The 19563-nt window shown below is 43.3% G+C and overlaps 1 protein-coding gene and 1 non-coding gene across 2 annotated transcripts in view; both read left to right on the forward strand.

Annotated features, from left to right (window-relative positions):
* The window catches only part of LOC145398509 (uncharacterized), a 29804-nt gene extending 10264 nt beyond the window's left edge, over positions 1–19540 (forward strand). Inside the window, exons 2-8 of the mRNA XM_080271384.1 lie at positions 3941–4137; positions 4740–4982; positions 5359–5523; positions 8793–8918; positions 9630–9798; positions 11711–11902; positions 19479–19540. Of these exons, the coding sequence (XP_080127510.1) occupies positions 3941–4137; positions 4740–4982; positions 5359–5523; positions 8793–8918; positions 9630–9798; positions 11711–11902; positions 19479–19540 (1154 nt within the window). The remainder of the gene's footprint in view (positions 1–3940; positions 4138–4739; positions 4983–5358; positions 5524–8792; positions 8919–9629; positions 9799–11710; positions 11903–19478) is intronic.
* LOC145398565 (5S ribosomal RNA) lies at positions 17203–17321 on the forward strand. The gene has a single exon (XR_013897153.1). It is a non-coding gene; the product is annotated as a 5S ribosomal RNA (ribosomal RNA).
* Positions 19541–19563: the final 23 nt, after the last annotated feature.

Consider the following 19563-nt stretch of genomic DNA (forward strand, 5'->3'; position numbering starts at 1 on the left):
GTGTTAGAGGTGGCTGGGGTGGTGGTGTTAGAGGTTGCTAGGGTGGTGGTGTTAGAGGTGGCTAGGATGGTGGTGTTAGAGGTGGTTATAGTGGTGGTGATGATGATTTTGTTAGTGGTGGTGTTAGAGTGGTTAGAGTGGTGGTGCTAGTGCTGGTGGTGATAGTGTTCTTGTTAGTGGTGGTGTTAGTGGTTAGTAGTGGTGTACACGTAGAGTTTGTTATAGAGATGATAATGATGATGTTCATTGATAGTAGTGTTATTATTACTGAAGTTATATGTTCTTTCTGAGCTATTTATCATTAAAATTACACCTTTTTTTTCCATTATTTCTATCATTTATACAGACAGATTCGGTAAATAGCATAACATATACGCGCCGAAGCAGAAATAAGCTAATCACGAAGAAGTGCTAGAAAGCCCCTTAAACATACCAGAACAAGGACTCTAGTGGCGAGTACAAGAGGATCATGAAGGGAAGTATGGAGACTAAATCGCTAAGGAAGAGGAGCCACGAAAACTCCTATGCAACCAGTGTCATCTGCTCGGCAACAAGCACTCCTCCAACCCCTCCCCAGGCAGACCTCCACATACCCTCCCCCTCCCCAGACTCTAGGGTAACTGGGCGGGGACTCTTGGGACCTGTGGTTTATAAACAGGAAATCTGTGTGACGTCACCAGTCATCGCGTGTAAACATTTTCTCCATCCACTCTCCCGTTGAAGTCACACACACACACACACACACACACACACACACACACACACACACACACACATTTCATACGTTCATTTCTCCATTCATATACAGACAAACCAGACATGCATCAATACATTCTCTCTCTCTCTCTCTCTCTCTCTCTCTCTCTCTCTCTCTCTCTCTCTCTCTCTCTCTCTCTCTCTGCTACGTCACATTAATCCCCATCAACACATTCCCACTTCAGTACCCTAGTTTGTGTGTCTAGCGGTGATTGGAGAGAGAGAGAGAGAGAGATCAAATGTGTGTGTGTGTGTGTGTGTGTGTGTGTGTGTGTGTGTGTGTGTGTGTGTGTGTGTGTGACTAAAAGGTGTTATGCAAGTGCGGTTATGTAAGAAATTGTGGAGGAGGTACATGCATTCAAGTTTGTGTGTGTGTATTTACCTATTTGTAGTATACAGGAATTGAGCAATGCTCGTGTTGTCCTGTCTCCATATCCACATTTATCAAGTCTACCTTTACACACATGAATGTTTTTCTCATGCACCACCTCTTTGTCTAAGTCGTTCCAAATATTTATGTATTTACCTAATATACCTAATTGTGATATACACGAAATGTACTATGCTCATGGGTTCCCGTCGCTGTTTCTCAATAAGTCGAATTTAACTTTAAACTCGTTTAAGTTTTTAGACTGGACGATCTCTTTTTCCAGGCTATTCCATAAGTCTATACTTCTGTAAGGAAAGCTATATTTCTTGATATCCTTCAAGCAGCTTGACTTTTTCAATTTCATTCCGTGTCCTCTTGTTGCTCTCTTATCCCATACAAACAGATCTTCTTTGTCAATTTTATCTACTCCCACCATGGTCCTGAACACCGCAATCATGTGTGTGTGTGTGTGTGTGTGTGTGTGTGTGTGTGTGTGTGTGTGTGAGAGAGAGAGAGAGAGAGAGAGAGACCATCCTCATTACGAATATCGGTTCACATTACTTTCTTAACGTTAGGTCCATGCAGAGTGATTTCAAGCGTCCCACCAGATCACTTGAGGTGCTGGGGAAAGTTGAATATACCTGGAAATATTACTGAAGTTTGATATTGCCAATCCGATCCCCCTTCCAAGCCACCACCACCCTACACAGTGCCCTGCCCAACGCTCTATCCACTCCACCAACGCCCTATCCGCTCCATCACCACCTCGTCATCCCCGTCCCAATGCCCTGTTCACTCTACCACCACCCCACAAAATCCCTTTCCTAACGCTGTCTACCCCACAACCACCCCACATAATTAGCTTTCCAGGCCTGTGTCCACTCCACCACCACCTCACACAGATCCCAGCCCACCACCTTATTCACTACACCAGCACAACCACCTCCTAATTGAAAGCGGTGTAAGTGAGGCATACAAATGAAGACTAGTGTCTGGGACCTAGAGAGAGACCATGTAGAGGTCATGCGTGGAAACAAATGCCCTCTTGTTTGATGTGGGGAGTCAGGGGCAGAGATGGAAGGGGGAATGAGGGAGGGGCAGGTAAGGTGGAAAGAGGGGAAGGGGAGAGATGAGGGGAGATGGAAAGTGGGGAAGGAGGGAGGCGAGAGGAGATGGAAAGAGAGGAAGGAGGGAGGTGAGGGGAGATGGAAAGAGGGGAAGGAAGGAGGTGAGGGGAGATGGAAAGAGGAGAAGAGGGAGGTGTGGAGAGATGGAAAGAGGGGAAGGAGGGAGGTGAGGGGAGATGGAAAGAGGGGAAGGAGGGAGGTGTGGGGAGATGGAAAGAGGGGAAGGGAGGTGAGGGGAGATGGAAAGAGGGGAAGGAGGAAGGTGAGGGGAGATGGAAAGAGGGGAAGGAGGGATGTGAGGAAAGATGGAAAGAGGGGAAGGAGGGAGGCAAGAGGAGATGGAAAGAGAGGGAAGGAGGAAGGTGAGGGGAGAGGAGAATGAAAGAGGGGAAGGAGGTAGGTGAAGGGAGGGGATGGAAAGAGGGGAAGGAGGTAAGTGAAGGAAGGGGACGCAAAGAGGGGAAGGAGGAAAAGGAGGGATGAGGAGAAGGAAGGACGGAAAATGGGAACAGAGGAGGAAGAGATGGGCAACAGAGGGGGGGGGGAGAAAGTGAGAGGAGAGGAGTAGGAGGGACAGAAAGAAGAGAAGGAAAAGGAGAAATAGGAGGAGGAAGAGATGGAAAACAAATAAGGAGGGAATGAGAGAGGTGGAGGGAGAGGGAGAGACAGAAAGAGGGGAAGAAAGGAAGTGGAGGAATGGAAAGAGGTGGTAGGACGAGGGGAATGAATGAATGGGAGAGGGTGAGAAAGGATGGGTGGAGTGAGAGAGATTGAGGAATAGAAAAGGAATGGAGTGATTGAATGAGGGAGGGAGGGATGAGACTGGGTTGAGGGAAGGAAGGAGGAGTAAGGGAGGAAAGGAAGGGGGTTGGAGGAGGAGGTATGATGGAAGGATGCATGAGGGGGTGGTGTAGGGAGGAAGGGCAATGGGGATATTATCACAACAAACTGGCACTCCCACTCAACCACCCCCTCTCACCACCTCATCTTCCTTTCTTTTTCTACAGATTATTTCTGTCATCATCATCATCATCATCATTATCATCATCATCATCACAACCCCCACCACCCAGTATTGGTGTGTGTGTGTGTGTGTGTGTGTGTGTGTTTGTGTGTGTGTGTGTGTGTGTGTGCATGCGTGCATGCATGCATACATGCGTATGTGCGGGGATGGAGGCAAGTATTGTAAGGTACAGTATATTGTGTACAGTTAACTTCCATACTGTACATTAACCTGTCACAAGGACTGTACATATGTTCTACATTAGTGTGGGTGTGTGGTACATAGTCTCTCCCTGTTTTACTTCCCTCTTTACCTGCTGTCTCTCATCTCTCCTTCCTTCCTCCACCCTCTCCCTCTCCTGTCCCTACCTCATCTCCTTCCTTCCCTCCTTCATTCATTCATTCTTCCACTATTTTCTTTCCTGCATACAGTGCATCCTCTTCCTCATTTCTCCGTCCATCCACTCTTTCCACTTTTCATTCCTACATCTTTATTCTCCTCATTCCATCCTATGTCCCCTAACCCACTTCCCCCTCATCTCTCTCTCTCTCCTTTCTCCATCCACCCTTCTTCAACACTATATAAAGATAAATATACAGGTACAGTGCCGTATGTTGTGAGAGAGAGAGAGAGAGAGAGAGAGAGAGAACAGTATTTTTATCCTAATTATGTGATATGTTTCAGGTGTGGTTGTGAGCCAGGATGTGAGCCAGCTAGAGACACACCTGAGTCATCTGACACAGGTGCGACACCCAGGCGTGCCACACAACACCCGAGAGGCAGCAAGATCCTACATCATGGACCAGATGAGTCAGTATGGCCTCACTCTACACCACCACACCTTCAACACCACTATTGTCACCAACAGTATCCCCCAAACAGTAAGTACACACATGCACTTGGAATCTACAAGTTTATAGAGAAAATGCACAGGGTGCATCAGAAGCCTAGAAATGTATGAATGAATGTAACACTGATGATATCCTGTGGTATGGACTTCCTCCTGTGTTTCCAGATATTCCAGTCACCATGTGATATGCATATCAAAAGGTTACAGGACATTTCAGAAACTTTGGTAACAGCCTTGTAATAAATGACTGCTAAGACTTATTCCCTTTATAGATCGAAGGAAAATTTATTACCGGTATACATATCAAAAGATAGTGGTGGAGAAGATGACAGAGTGTTGATAGATGGGGCAGACAATTACACTAGAAATAATGATTAAAAGGTTACAAGAAATGCCTCCTGAACTATTTTTTCTTTAACTTGGCCTGAAGTTACCATCTCATCATCTTGAATGAAGAGTTTAACAATAGATTAAAACTATAATATGGTAATAATTATGAAAAAGTTCAATGGAAATTATGTAGAACTGTAGCATGGTCGTATTCTGATAATTAACAATGTGAAAAAGTCACAGATTTGTGAAAAGGTAGTCCAGTTTCAGGTGAAAAGAGTATAACACGTCTTCTGTTTACAGATTCAAGGGCAAAATATAATAGGCATATCGGAAGGTAGTGGTGGAGCTGATGACACTCTTATAGTGGTTGGCGCTGACTACGACACAGGACTGGGGCGTCATCCTCTGGAGGACAACGGGGCTGGGGTGGCCGTCATGCTAGAGGCTGCCAGGAACTATATGGATGCTATAGATCCAACTGGTGATTTCACAGCCAAGGGAACTATGATCTTTGTGGCCTTTGATCTCAACACTAGGGAATATGTGAGTTTGTGGATTATTGTCACTTACATATACTCATACTCTGTTCATGTAACAAGATGTAAAATTGCCATTTCTCCATCTTTAGTGCTGAGCTATAAAATGAGATTAACACTGCAGTATGGTGCTCATCATGGAGAAGTGCTGTGCAGAGTCCAAATTAAAGAGCTTTGGTTCATGTTATTTCCCTTTCTTTAGCCTTTAATTTCAGCACCTGAGAATATATGAGTTATTGGAATATTGTCTTCTAATTAATATTTGTACTTCTTCTTCAGCATTTGATCTTAATGCCAAGGAATGTTTGAGTTAGTGAGGTACAATCCTCCAGTCAGTGTTTCCAGTGGTGATGTGAAGTTTATATATTGATGTTTTGGGTCAGGGTGGTTCTGCAGGTCAGCCTGGGTCATACCACTTCCTGCACCGATGGCTGTGGCCATACCTTAACCAGGACTCCAGCAAGTTGAAGGGGGTCTTCATCCTTGACTCCATCTCCCGCTTCAACCATGAAGCCAGGTCCCAGTATCTCCCACCAGGGTTTGAGGAGGCAGGTTTGAAAGTTATCATGTGCAGAATAACGATGAAGTTCGCAGCGCGTGTATGTTCCAACGCAAGATCGTGCAAAGTGGAGTGAAAGAAGAGTTCTGGACAAATATGGAAGTGTGCATGTAAAAGTTTGGAAGGAATGAGAGAGTGTTTTTGATCGGTAATATGAATGGTAAAGTAGAGAATGTGAAGGTGGATGGAATAGTTGGTGAGTGGGGTGTGCCTGCTGAGATAGATAAGTATGGCAGTGCATTAGTGGACGTTTGTGCCGGGAGGGGGTTGGTGATAGCCAATACCCTCTTCAGGCACAAATTGATCCACAGATATACATGGTGATTGATGAGATGGGGGGGGGTGAACTAAATGAAAGGAAGGCAGTGATTGATTATGTGTTTGTGGATGAAAGGATTCAAAGATGTGTAATGGATGCAAGAGCTTATAGAGGTTGGGGGAGTGGACTTTCTGACCACTACTTGGTGGTGGCCAAAATCAAGATCCAACTAAGTTGGAGAAACAGAAGGGAAGGACGGGAGGAAAGAGTAGTTGCAAGGAGAGTGGAAAGGTTACAAGAGGATGAGAAAAAGGCAGAATATAAGAGAGAGAAGTGAAAGAACGATTGGTAAAATATGAATTGGAGCAGATGGGGGACATGGAAGGTGTGTGCAGGATATTCACAGAAGAAGTATGACCAGCATGTGATGTGTGTGGGGTGAAGAGAAGAAGGAGGGGGGTGCAAGGAACAGCATGGTGGAATGAAGAGATGAGACAGGCTGTGGCACAAAAGAAGAAAGCATACAATGAATGGATGAGAAATAGGGGCATGGAAGAAGTTGAGAGGCGGAAGAGAGAGTTATATGTAGAAAGGAAGAGAGAGGTGAAAAGATTAGTAAGAGTGGGTAAGAAGAGAGTGGATGAGGAATTTGGAAGGAATTTCAGTGTAAAGTGCAGGGAATGTAAGAAAATGTTCTGGAAAGAGGTGAAGAGAATAAGACAGGGTGGCAGTGAAGTTAGCAGGGGAGTGAAAGATAAAAATGGTAGATTACTAGTGGAGAAGGGAGAAAAAGTGAGCAGATGGAGAGAACACTTTAAGGAATTGTTGAACATAGAGAATGGAAGTAATGCAAGTATAATTGCCTGGGGAATGGCTGGGAGAAGGAGGGAGGTGAGAAGACAGGAAGAAATCAGTAGGATAGAAGTTATGGAAGCATTGAAGAAAGTCGAATTGGGGCAAGCCCTAGGAATTGATGGAGTGTGTGGTAAATTGCTGAAGCATGGGGGAGAGACAGTAGTAGAATGGATGTGGAAGATGTGCAGATTGGCCTGGGAGGAAGGCAGAGTCCCGGAGGATTGGAAGTCAGGTATAATTATTCCCTCGTACAAAGGAAAAGGGGAAAAAGAAGTGTGTGGTAATCACAGGGGCATTTGTCTTCTTAGTATAATAGGAAAAATGTATGGTAGGATACTTATTGACAGAGTTAGGGAAAGAACAGAGGAACTAGTTGGAGAAGAACAGAGTGGCTTTTGGAAGGGAAGAGGTTGTGTAGATCAGATATTCATTCTTAGATCTTTAGTGGAAAAGTTTCTAGAGAAGGGAAAGAAGTTGTATGTGGCTTTCATGGATTTGGAGAAAGCATATGACAGGGTGGATAGACAAGGATTGTGGAAAGTATTAATAATATATGGAGTAGATGGGAAGTTGTTGAATGCTGTGAAGAGTATGTTATGATGGTGCTAAGGCTGCAGTGCGTGTGGATGGTGAACTGAGTGAATTTTTCTCTTTGAAGGTTGGGTTGAAACAGGGATGTGTCATGTCTCCATGGTTGTTCAATCTGTACATGGATGGGGTAATAAAAGAGGTACAAGGTAGGGTAGTGGATGTTGGAGTGGCCCTGGTCAGAGAAGGTAGTGTTTGGAAACTCCCTGTACTGTTGTTTGCAGATGATACTGTGTTGTTGAGTGAAGACGAAGGGGAACTGCAAGGCTTGGTGGATGAGTTTGGGGGAGTGTGTAAGAAACAGAATCTAAAGGTGAATATAGGGAAGAGTAAAGTGATTGTCTTTGAGAGAGGTGAAGTCAGTGAATGTACAGTGAGGTTGGATGGTGAGGAATTGGAAAATGTGAGTACGTTTAAGTACTTGGGTAGTGTGATGAGTATGGATGGAAGTTTGGAGGGTGAAGTGCTTGAAAGGGTACAACAAGGAAAAAAGGTTGCTGGTTCCTTGAAAGCAGTGATAAGAAACAGGGAAGTGAGCATGGAAGTGAAAAAGTTACTACCTGACAGTATTGTGATACCAACTCTAACATTTGGAAGTGAAGCTTGGACGTTGTTGGAAGGACACAAGTCAAGAGTGAGAGCAGTGGAAATCAGTTATTTAAGAGGAGCCTGTGGAGTCACATGGAGAAACAGGCTGACAAATGAGGATATAAAGGAGCGTTGTGGTGTGAATGTGGATGTGATAGGAAGCGTTAGGAGGAGCACACTGGAGTGGTTTGGCCATGTGGAGAGGATGGAGGGTGAGAGACTGACATGGAGAGTGTGTGAGTGAGGTGGAGGGTGGGAGAGGGAGGGGGAGCTGAGGATGAGATGGAGGGATGGGGTGGAGAGGTATATGAGAGAGGGTGGTGTGAGTTGGGAACAGGGCAGTGAAATGGCGGGGGACAGGGTGACGTGGAGCCGGTTTGTTCGTGGCCACCCCGTACGGGATTGAGGCGTCTGGCAATAGATAGATAGATAGATTCTCTGACTATCTTGTGTTAAATACCAGTAATAATAAGTTCTCTGATTGTCATGTGCAAAATAATAAGTTCTATGATTATCATGTGCAAAATAATAATCTTGTACAAAACTCAAATTCTGTGAGTGTATGATGGTTGGATGAATGGACTTGATGTGGTATGGACACATGAAAAGAAGGCACAAGGACGTGGGAAGAGGGGAGACTGAAAGAATAAGAGAAATGTGGGGACAGAATTGCCTGGAAGGGGTTTTTGTGAAGGTCGTTTCCCATAGGTGGTTCTTAGGAAGGAGGAAGTTGTTCAAGAGGATGATGATGATGATGAATGACAGTTTTTTTTAATGATGATAAATGGACACTGCCACAAACATTAACTGTGTTAATCAGATTCAGTGCTGTACTGTATTTGCTAACTATACTAAGAATTCTTAAGGTTTAAGTTAATGGATATGGAAACTTAACTGATTTACAACGAGGATGTGGATGATGATAATGATGATGATGATGATGACATTGATTTTTTTCTACTCCACAGACCTTTCCTGAAGCCTACGAACATATCAGTGGAGAGGAGATGAAGGGTAACTTCCTGGCAGCGTTCACTCGCAACAGCACCACCTCCCATCACCTTGTTGAGGCCCTCAACTCCAACTACCTGAAGGTCAACACCTACTTATTTACCTACTGACTCACATGGGTATACACTAACCCATGCCTCCATACATTAATTTGTTCTCTTGTTCAGTCACCCCTATTCTCTCACCCACCTTTGATAGTGTCAGCCAATGACGAAAGTCCATCTGCCTCCCATACCTCAGATTGCTGGAATCATAAATGTTTCGGTGATATCAAGTGGACAAAGGCATATATTATCCACAGGTGGGTGATAATATACACCTCACTCTGTGCCACATTTAATTGTTTTTGAATCAAGTGGTGAAATTGAGGCTGGCAAATGAATAGACTTTTGTTGTTGACTGTAGAAGAGTTACCATCCTTCTTATTTTATGGTGGTCTAGTGGTAGAGTACTTAAACAGGGTGAAAAAAATGCTCTGTCTGCGGTGTTTTCATTTAGTGTTGATGGGATTTTTGTCATGAAGGTGTTGCTAGGGGATAAGCTTTTCATCTTAAACGTATTGGACGACTGTAGCCTAACCTTTTGCCCATATGCCCTGAAGGGGTAATACTGGATTGACTACTACCGTATTGTGAAGATTAGCCTTCCTCTTCCCTTCGTCACTTCCACCTCACTCACATACACTCTCAGGTCAGTTTCACATTCTCTATTCTCCCCATATGCCCTGAAGAGGGTAATATGGGGTTGTCTTTAGAGTTTTGTAAAGACTAACGTACAGTAATTTCATTTGACAGGAACGTAAGGCCAGGCTGGTTCGTCTGGAGGAACTGATATTGAGAAACGGAGCAAGAATAAATACGGATGTTCTGAGTATGTTCAACCACCAGGCACATCTCCCCTTCTGGACCTTCAACCCCACTGGCAAGCCCACACCCCTGCCTGCCATTCTCATCACTGACACAGGTATCTTATATGTTCTTTCACATTTTTCATCTTTCCTCCTTTTTTTTTTTTTTTTTTTTTTTTTTTTTTTTTTGCACCTAGCTTCCCTCTTTTCTCTCTCCCTTGCAGTCTTCTTCTCTCTTTTATCTCAGTCAGCACCCTACTCCTTTTTTCTTTCCCTCCTTGCATTCACTTTCTCCCTTTTTTTTTTTTCCATCTTGGGCCCTGCTCTCTCTCTCTCTCTCTCTCTCTCTCTCTCTCTCTCTCTCTTTGTAGAACTATGTACTGGTATATATATAGGGGGAGCCTCTGTGGTACAGTGGTAGAGTGTGCATTTCGTATACGGGTGAGCCAGGGTTCGCACCCCACCAAGGTAATAAACTTTGGGAGTGTTCACCCGGCCACGTACTGCATTGGCGGACACCAGGGGTGCTGTGGTTGAACCAGTGTTGCTTACTATAAAGTATGCTTGCACCCAGTCGGCTTGTGTGGGCCAATTACACTTGGTTCACAGACTACACACACATCCAAAGCCACTCCAACACAACAATTACACTTACAAGCACTTCTCACCCTACATACAATCTCTACTAGACAGCCTAAGCCACTTGGTAGAAATACATTGGCTGTATCGTCCCGACTTCGGTTGGGATAGGCCGGTCCTGCAGTGGATACTCAAACGGCTGATGATGATGATGATGATGATATATATAGGGTGTCTTTCCTCTCCTGTTGTCCTTCCTTCCTCTCCTGTCTTTCTTTCCTTCATTCTTTCCACTTCCTTCTGCCTACGGATGACTACACTCCCTTTCTAGTCTTTCTTTCCTTTATTCTTTCCTGTTCCTTTTGCCTATGGGCATTTACTACATTGGGTGGTAACCTTATAACCAAATTTTGGAGCCTGGTGGTTTAGTGGGTAATTATTGCGCTCCAATCAGATTGAGCCGGTGAAGGTTTATATCCAAGGGGTGGTTGGGGTTGATTGCTCATGTAATGCCACTCAGGGCTGAGTGAGGCTGGTCACTTTCATCTTAAATGTCATGACCAACTGCCTAGCCCCGGGCTCCTACGCTCCTCATGGGGCAATGTAGGATTGGATGATGGATGGTTGGATGGATGTAACTCTACACTGAGTGGCAAGCTGAGTGATTTCCTGTACACCAGGAAACCATTTACTGCGCTGGGTGGTAACCATATAACCAAATTATGGCACCTGGTGGTTAGTGGGTAATTGTGGAGCTCCAATCGGATTGAGCCAGTGAAGGTTTATATCGAAGGGGTGGTTGGGGTTTATTGCTCACGTAATGCCACTCATGGATGAGTGAGGCTGGTCACTCTCATCTTAAATGTCAGGACCAACTTGCCTAGCCCCGGGCTCCTACGCTCCTCATGGGGCAGCGTAGGATTGGATGATAGATGGATGTATATATATATATATATCTATCTATCTATCTATCTATTGCCAGACGCCTCAATCCCGTTTGGGGTGGCCACAAACAAATCGCCTCCAAGTCGTCCTGTCCCCCGCCATTTCACTGCCCTGCTCCCAACTCACACCCCCCTCTCTCATATACCTCTCCACCCCATCCCTCCATCTCATTCTCGGCCTCCCCCTCCCTCTTCCCCCCTCCACCTCACTCACATACACTCTCTTTGTCAGTCTTTCACCCTTCATCCTCTCCACATGGCCAAACCACCTCAGTGTGTTCCTCATAACGAGTCCTATCACATCCACATCCACACCACAACGCTCCTTTATATCCTCATTCGTCAGCCCGTCTCTCCATGTGACTCCACAGGCTTCTCTTAAATAACTCATTTCCACTGCTCTCACTCTTGACTTGTGTCCTTCCAACAACGTCCAAGCTTCACTTCCATATATATATCTTACAGTGTTCATATGTGTCTAAACACATTTTTCTGATTGTTGCAGATGTGTACCGGAAGCCCATTGACTCTGAAGTGTGCACTGACCCATGCTCTGCCGACAAGTTCTTGACTCGACGCCGTCGTGTGGCTATGACCATTTCTACCTCAGCCCTCACTCACACCCTGCTCAACCTTCAAGCCTCCCGCCGCTCCCATGGCGGAACCGGCAACACAGGCAGCAGCGGCGGAGACACAGGTTGGTCCTTGGGCTTGTATTGTTCTTGGCTAAGATAGCTGCCTAGCACATCTTCCTTACAATTTCTGTTTAAGGCACTTTTAATATTTTTATTCATGGTATCTATACAGTTAATGTCAGTGTTAAAAAGCTATATATAGCTCACAAAAGAATTTCAAGGTAAAAGAAGCAGGATAAATCATTAAGGAAGAAGTTCTGGAATGCCTCCTAACTTTACTAGAATACCAGTCTTGATGTAGTGGCTTCTTGGTAGGAGTTTTGGTACAATCAGACACACTGGTATTGAAGTAGTAACCAGGGTAACAATTAGCTTTCAGTTTTCAGCAGTCAAAGTGGGTGTAGTTTGTGTACAGTATTTCTTTTAGATGAAGGTAGTAAGCAGTACTGTAGATGACAGTAGCAAGTAGTAAATTGTAGTACTGTATTTTAATAAACCTGGATAACTGTAGAGTAAGATGTGTATGTGGACTCAGAAACACATACAACTGTAATTCTTTCACCTTACCTTGGCCCAGATTATTGTCCATTTGTAGCTTACTTCACATAACATAGCATCAGAATGCATCATTACTATGGCTATGTGTCCTTTTCATAGCACTTCTTCACCATGTGCATCATAGTCTTGTGTTAATCTTTTGTTATAACTCAACATTCAAGATGGAAAGGTGACAATTTTAGGCCAAGTTAAAGTGAAAAGGGTATATCTCCCTGTAGTGTCGTGACATTGTTGGTATTCCCCCAGATTTCTCATCTGTGGCATCACTTCTACCCACCCTGACCACCACCACCCTCATGGTCACTCTTGCTCGACTCCTCATATGATCTCATCACAAATAGAACATCAGACTCTCAATTTTTATACTACTTTCATGACTGTGTGTGACGGATGTTTGTGTTCATTCAGTTCTATACAATATATGATGTAATGTTTAGTTCAGTTTATAGATACAGATAATAGGTATGCTTTAGAGAGTCAGATATGCAACTGTTATTAAGTGTTTTTTCTCTAAATGTCTGATTCTAAAGTGAACATATGAAGTGCATGACTTCTCCCATCTTTTTCTGAGAGAGATCTCATTACAGTATTTGGTTGCAACATTTGTGTGGTAGAAACATTCTCAGGCAATGTACAAAATAATATCCCTTGCCTTCTTTACTACCTTAAATGGGATGTGATGGATAAGGGGCAAATCTCCCAAAACAGACCTCTAAGCAGTACAGAAAAGGACTTACTTTATGGTTCTCCCAAATCCTGTGTCTGATTGGTATGCAACTGGGGTTTGTATTTATAAGAATAACCTCCATGACACAGTTAATGTTACCTACAGATTTGTACAACTACACATAGTGTAATTACACAGTCTTTTTAGTTAGTATTGTAATATGCAGTGGGTCTCAGAATCCTATACCCATGGATAAAATACAGTGCAGTATATGTATTTCTCTGGCTTCTGCCAGAAATATGGATAGACACCTGATCCTTTGCTCTCCCAAATGGTTTAAAGAGCTTTCAGAATATTTTGTCTTTTTAGTTAGTTGTTTTCCGGGGAGGGGCACTAACCCTCTGCCAACCCTTTTAGTTGCCCTTTACGACAAGCAGAGATACTGGGGGAGTATTCTTGAAAAAAAAAACCTACCCCCAAGGGGGGTGAAGTGCTTGAAAGGGTACAGCAGGGAAGAAAGGTTGCTGGTTCCTTGAAAGTAGTGGTAAGAAGCAGGGAAGTGAGCATGGAAGTGAAAACGTTACTATATGACAGTATTGTGATACCAACTCTAACGTATGGAAGTGAAGCTTGGACGTTACTGGAAGGACACAAGTCAAGAGTGAGAGTAGTGGAAATGAGTTATTTAATAGGAGCATGTGGAGTCACATGGAGAGACAGGCTGACAAATGAGGATATAAAGGAGCGTTGTGGTGTGGATGTGGATGTGATAGGAAGCGTTAGGAGGAATACACTGCGGTGGTTTGGCCATGTGGAGAGGATGGAGGGTGAAAGACTGACAAAGAGAGTGTATGTGAGTGAGGTGGAGGGGGGAAGAGGGAGGGGGAGACCAAGGATGAGATGGAGGGTTGGGGTGGAAAGGTATATGAGAGAGGGTGATGTGAGTTGGGAGCAGGGCAGTGAAATGGCGGGGGACAGGGCGACATGGAGGCGATTTGTTTATGGCCACCCCGAACGGGATTGAGGCTTCTGGCAGTAGATAGATAGGTAGAATGTTTTAATTCTTAAACTATGGGAAACCAAATGAGGGAATGCATGTGTTTTAGCTTTATGAATAATTTCAGCTATATTTGCTCTGGGTTTTGACTTATGGCATGCATAAAAACCAGTATATATTATACATTAGTGTAATTGTGTTTAAAACTACTGCTTCCCAGTATATTGATTAGAGTGACTGTAGTAATGTATTAGCAATTGTCAAGTATAATTGTGGCTGCACTATGTGATATTTGTCCATGCCATATTGTTATGTTGCAAAATCTTTTAGAACTGCTGTATGATAATGTATTCATTTGTTAGTATAGAGTTCAGTGTATGTTTTAAAAATGTCTGCTGTAAGAAGCACTTAAATTTGCTTGAAAAGAAATGCAGTATTTTAATAAGTATTTATTAAACTTCAGATGCTGTTTAGGAGTAGAAATCCATACTTGTGTTTGAGGGAAAGGCACTGTATATGTATTCAGAATGTGGATCAGATGTTTGTGAATGTATAGCTAGGATTTAAATGAAACAAACATGTATCCTAAGACCTGAAGGAGACTTACAAGCATCCAGTGTGTAGAGGGTTATACATGGATGTCTAATGATGGGGGAAGCACATATATATTGGTGCTGGAGGGGGATGCCTTCATGTGATGGCACTGATTTTACTAAGTGGCTCTGGTGCCCAGTTGTACAAATATCCCTCAACTCCCTGCCCATCCCTCAAAGGAAGATGGTGGATTACAGAAGGTTGGCTTTACCCTACAGTCCACTGAGTTCACGTTTCAGATGAGCCTGGGGCCACAAGAACAGTAACTTGTCTGTTGAGTAGTAAAGATGCATACCAAATGTAGCCTGGGATTAGATGAGATGCGCACAATATCCCAGGAGTTGAGGACGTACATGTATCCATTTATGTAGTGTTTTCTTATTTGTCTCTGACATTGCCGGGGACAGACATACACGTGTGTCTGGTGTGTCCGCTAGCATGTTACAAGGGCCAGCAGTGCTACCAGATTCACAAACACATTTACAATTGATTCACTGGTCCAGATTCTCATCGGTTAAGAAGGCTTTGGAGCACATCTTCCCTTCTGGTCTATTTATTTCTGTGTCATGTTATAATAGTAGTGTGGGGTGTTTGTGCTCACTTTATCAATGCTGAAATGATGCAAACAACACAGTAGAAAATTAATGCTTAATATTGAAAATGAACACCAAGGAAAAAGTGCTAGAAAGCCTCTGAAGCCAACCAGAATACAGACCCCTCTCATAATGTAGTTTTATTTTTGTAAGAAGGACAGGAGATATGTAAACATCTTGCATTTTTCTTCCCTTCTTCATCCTGCAGAAAACAGACATTACCTACAGCAATATCCCTCTGTTATTTAAGACTGTAAGAGGGACAGAAGATTTTGGAAAACTCTGTACAATACTCTCCTGTCCTTATCATTTGTGCAGAAACACATTCATAGTTATGAGGGGGAATTGGTTGTAAGTTTATTAGTGAATTTAATAGATTCTTGTCAGATGCAGTAGGTGAGTAGTGTAGTAAAACTTGTAGTTCAAAAATATTTTTATAGTTGTGTACCTATTGTACATACAGTAGAAATATTGTACCAAAAAATGGATGATATGACAATATTTATACATACCGTAATAATAAACTTCTGTTTACAACAGTTTGCATTCTTATAATAGTTTGTAGCAGTCCATGGCATGATGCAGGGCAAACATATTCTAAGCAGGGTGTAAAATATAATTTCTTAACATAATGTACAAAACCTCTTGATTAAGTTATAAAACAGTGAGGTGAATGGATGGTTAAATGCCTACCGAGTATCTCAACAAATTATTGTGCAGCACAGAAAGCAATAAGCCATGGGTCTGTTAACACTATTCTTCTCTAGCAATTAGTAGCTGAAACCATTAACACCATGTGTGATATGATATCACAGTATAAGTCTAACACAACCCTTCAACAAACTAACTATATAGAGCTTAAACTCAGTTGTACTCATGTAACATTGGTTTGGGTGAACTGTATTATAGAATACAGTACTGCTATACCAGAAAAATATTTTCAGGTACCATTTCTTCATTACTGTATTCCATTTATTGCTGACCTATATATATACACACACAGTAATCCCTCCAATATCCGACATAATAGAGCCAAAGGCATGTCTGGATAGTGATCCTGTCTGGATATTGGGTCCCAGCCTCCTGGACTTGTACTTATGGACCCTAACTCAGAAAAACACCTATACAACTCCCTCTGGACATGCATTGCACCTATTTAAGACCCAAATCACGCCAATAAGGGACATAAAAGACTGAAATAAATGCAAAAGAACCATAAAATGAGGTTTTAGAGGTGAGTTTATACAATATTAAATATTCTGGGTACTTACAAGTCCCTGGCTCCTGGACTGGTTTGAACTGCCAGTTTGCAGTCCACAGTTAATCCTCTGCACTCTAAATTCTAATTTCTTAACACTGCACAACACTGTTAATTCCCGTGTGTTCTAGTGGCGAGGTATTGCAGTTTATTCACTGTTTATTCACAAAAAACAAGCACCTGTGGCTTGCACTGCTATAAGCATTTTGCTCTCGATCAGAGTTTGGCTGTGACTGTTGATGATGGTGGGGTAACAGAGTTGCCAGATCGCAATGGCCACATTACCAATCTCCTCAACTTTCATTACCAAATTTAACTTTTCATTACCAAATTCATAAAGCTAGCATTTATTCTTCACTAACTATATATACAAGTGGAAATACATGTAATCACTTTCCTTATAATTAACACCATATTGATTATTTTCACGCTATGTAGGGTAGCAGATTAATCAGAGAGAGCAAACAATCCACCATCTCCATCCTGTGTATCCTCATACATGTGAAAAATCCATTTGGTAATGCATTATTTTGATTCATTACCAAACGAATTTTTCATTACCAAATTGGCTCACATTTGGTAATGAAAAATACCAAATGGCAACCCTGACAGGGGAGGGGGGAGGAAGGAAGGGGTGAAGGGACCATGGTGTAACAGCTGTTCGGCGCCACGCGGCAATTTCAAATTGCGGGAAGGAAAAAAGTCATACCACGTTGAGTACACCGTTTCCCGTCCGATCAGCGAAGTTAAGCAACGTTGGGTCTGGTTAGTACTTGGATGGGTGACCGCCTGGGAACACCAGATGCTGTTGGCATCCCTACGTGTCAAGTGGGGTTAGTGGAGGATTAGTGCCCCTCCCTGTAAAACAATTAACTCTAAGCCATTGGCCACCCCGTCTGGGATACATGGCTTCTGGCAATGAATGAATGAAATGAAAAAAAAAGTCAGATTTTTTTCGAATTTTTTGCGGTTTTTGGCCCATTTTGGGAATATTGGATCCCGGGACGATTATGTCCGGTTAGTGGGGATGTTCGGATATTGGGCGTTCGGATATTAGAGAGATTACTTATATATATATATATATACAGTATATTTCTGGTAGGTGAGGGCGCTCACCATCCACTCATTCGAAGTAGTGCTGCTTTCATGTGTCTGCCCTTTCCTCTCCTCCATCCTTCTTTCCTTCCATCCTTTTCTGTCTTTCATTTATTCTTTCCTTTTCCTTCTGCCTGTGGGTGACTCTACAGTGAGTGACAAGCCAAATGGTTTCCTGTACACCAGGGACCCATTTACTACACTGGGTGGTAACAATATAACCGAATTCTGGCACCTGGTGGTTTAGTGGGTAATTACGGCGCTCCAGTCGGATTGAGGTGGTTGGAGTTTATTGCTCATGTAATGCCACTCATGGGTGAGTGAGGCTGGTCACTCATAAATGTGAGGACCAATGTGCCTAACCCCGGTCTCCTAGGCTCCTCATGGGGCAGTGTAGAACTGGATGACGAATGAATGGAATGAATGATATATATAGATTGATAGATAGATATAGATGTTTTTTCTTTAATTTCTCACTCCTTGGTTGTACTCTGGTGAGTATCTTATACTGTAAAACATTTTCACACCCATCATCTATAGTTTGGAGCTTCCTGCTGTCTTTCTGGCATGATATAATGGACATTGCCAGTCTAGTGAATAAGTACTATTCACTTTGTTGGGGATGTGTCATGTCTCCATGGTTGTTCAATCTGTACATGGATGGGGTAATAAAAGAGGTACAAGGTAGGGTAGTGGATGTTGGAGTGGCCCTGGTGAGAGAGGATAGTGTTTGGAAACTCCCTGTACTGTTGTTTGCAGATGATACTGTGTTGTTGAGTGAAGACAAAGGAGAGCTGCAAGGCTTGGTGGATGAGTTTGAGAGAGTGTGTAAGAAACGGAATCTAAAAGGTGAATGTAGGGAAGAGTAAAGTGATGGTCTTTGAGAGAGGTGAAGTCAGTGAATGTACAGCGAGGTTGGATGGTGAGGAATTGGAAAATGTGAGTACGTTTAAGTACTTGGGTAGTGTGATGAGTAAGGATGGAGGTTTGGAGGGTGAAGTGCTTGAAAGGGTACAGCAGGGAAGAAAGGTTGCTGGTCTTTTGAAAGCAGTGATAAGAAACAGGGAAGTGAGCATGGAAGTGAAAAAGTTACTACATGACTGTTGTGATACCAACTCTATCGTACGGAAGTGAAGCTTGGACGTTGTTGGAAGGACACAAGTCAAGAGTGAGAGCCGTGGAAATGAGTTATTTAAGAGGAGCCTGTGGAGTCACATGGAGAGACAGGCTGACGAATGAGGATATAAAGGAGCGTTGTGGTGTTGATGTGGATGTGATAGGAAGTGTTATGAGGAACACACTGAGGTGGTTTGGCCATGTGGAGAGGATGGAGGGTGAAAGACTGACGAAGAGAGTGTATGTGTGTGAGGTGGAGGGGGAAAGAGGGAGGGGGAGGCCGAGGATGAGATGGAGAGATGGGGTGAAGTATATGAGAGAGGGGGGTGTGAGTTGGGAGCAGGGGAGTGAAATGGCGGGGGACAGGGCGACTTGGAGGCGATTTGTTTGTGGCCACCCCAAACGGGATTGAGGCGTCTGGCAATAGATAGATAGATAGACACTTTGTTGGTTATGCCTTTTGAGTTTACAGTGTTGCAAATTGGTACATTCGTATTTTGGCCTGTTATAAAGTCCTTCAGTAGAGTATTCATTATAACCTAGCTTTCAATTAATGACAGGTAAAATTATTTCCTACTGTACATTCCAAGAGACTCTTTACAAAGCTGGGTGGTAACTGTTCAACCAACAAGTGGGTGCCTGATGTTCTAGTTGGTTAAGACACCCCAACTGGATGATCCATGGAGGGTTCATTTCCAAGTGATGATATTAGTTTACATAAAGCCTCACAGGAGCCACTTACTGGTTCCCTCGCTTTCAGCATTGAAACTGTACAGCATAGCCTCAAGTCCCTATGTTCCTGATGAGGCAGCACAGGATTGAATGAAAGGTAGATAAATAAATTA

The sequence above is a fragment of the Coenobita brevimanus genome, chromosome 45 (assembly GCF_032717465.1).
Source record: "Coenobita brevimanus isolate Jiangsu-jjx chromosome 45, ASM3271746v2, whole genome shotgun sequence".
Classification (NCBI taxonomy): domain Eukaryota; kingdom Metazoa; phylum Arthropoda; class Malacostraca; order Decapoda; family Coenobitidae; genus Coenobita; species Coenobita brevimanus.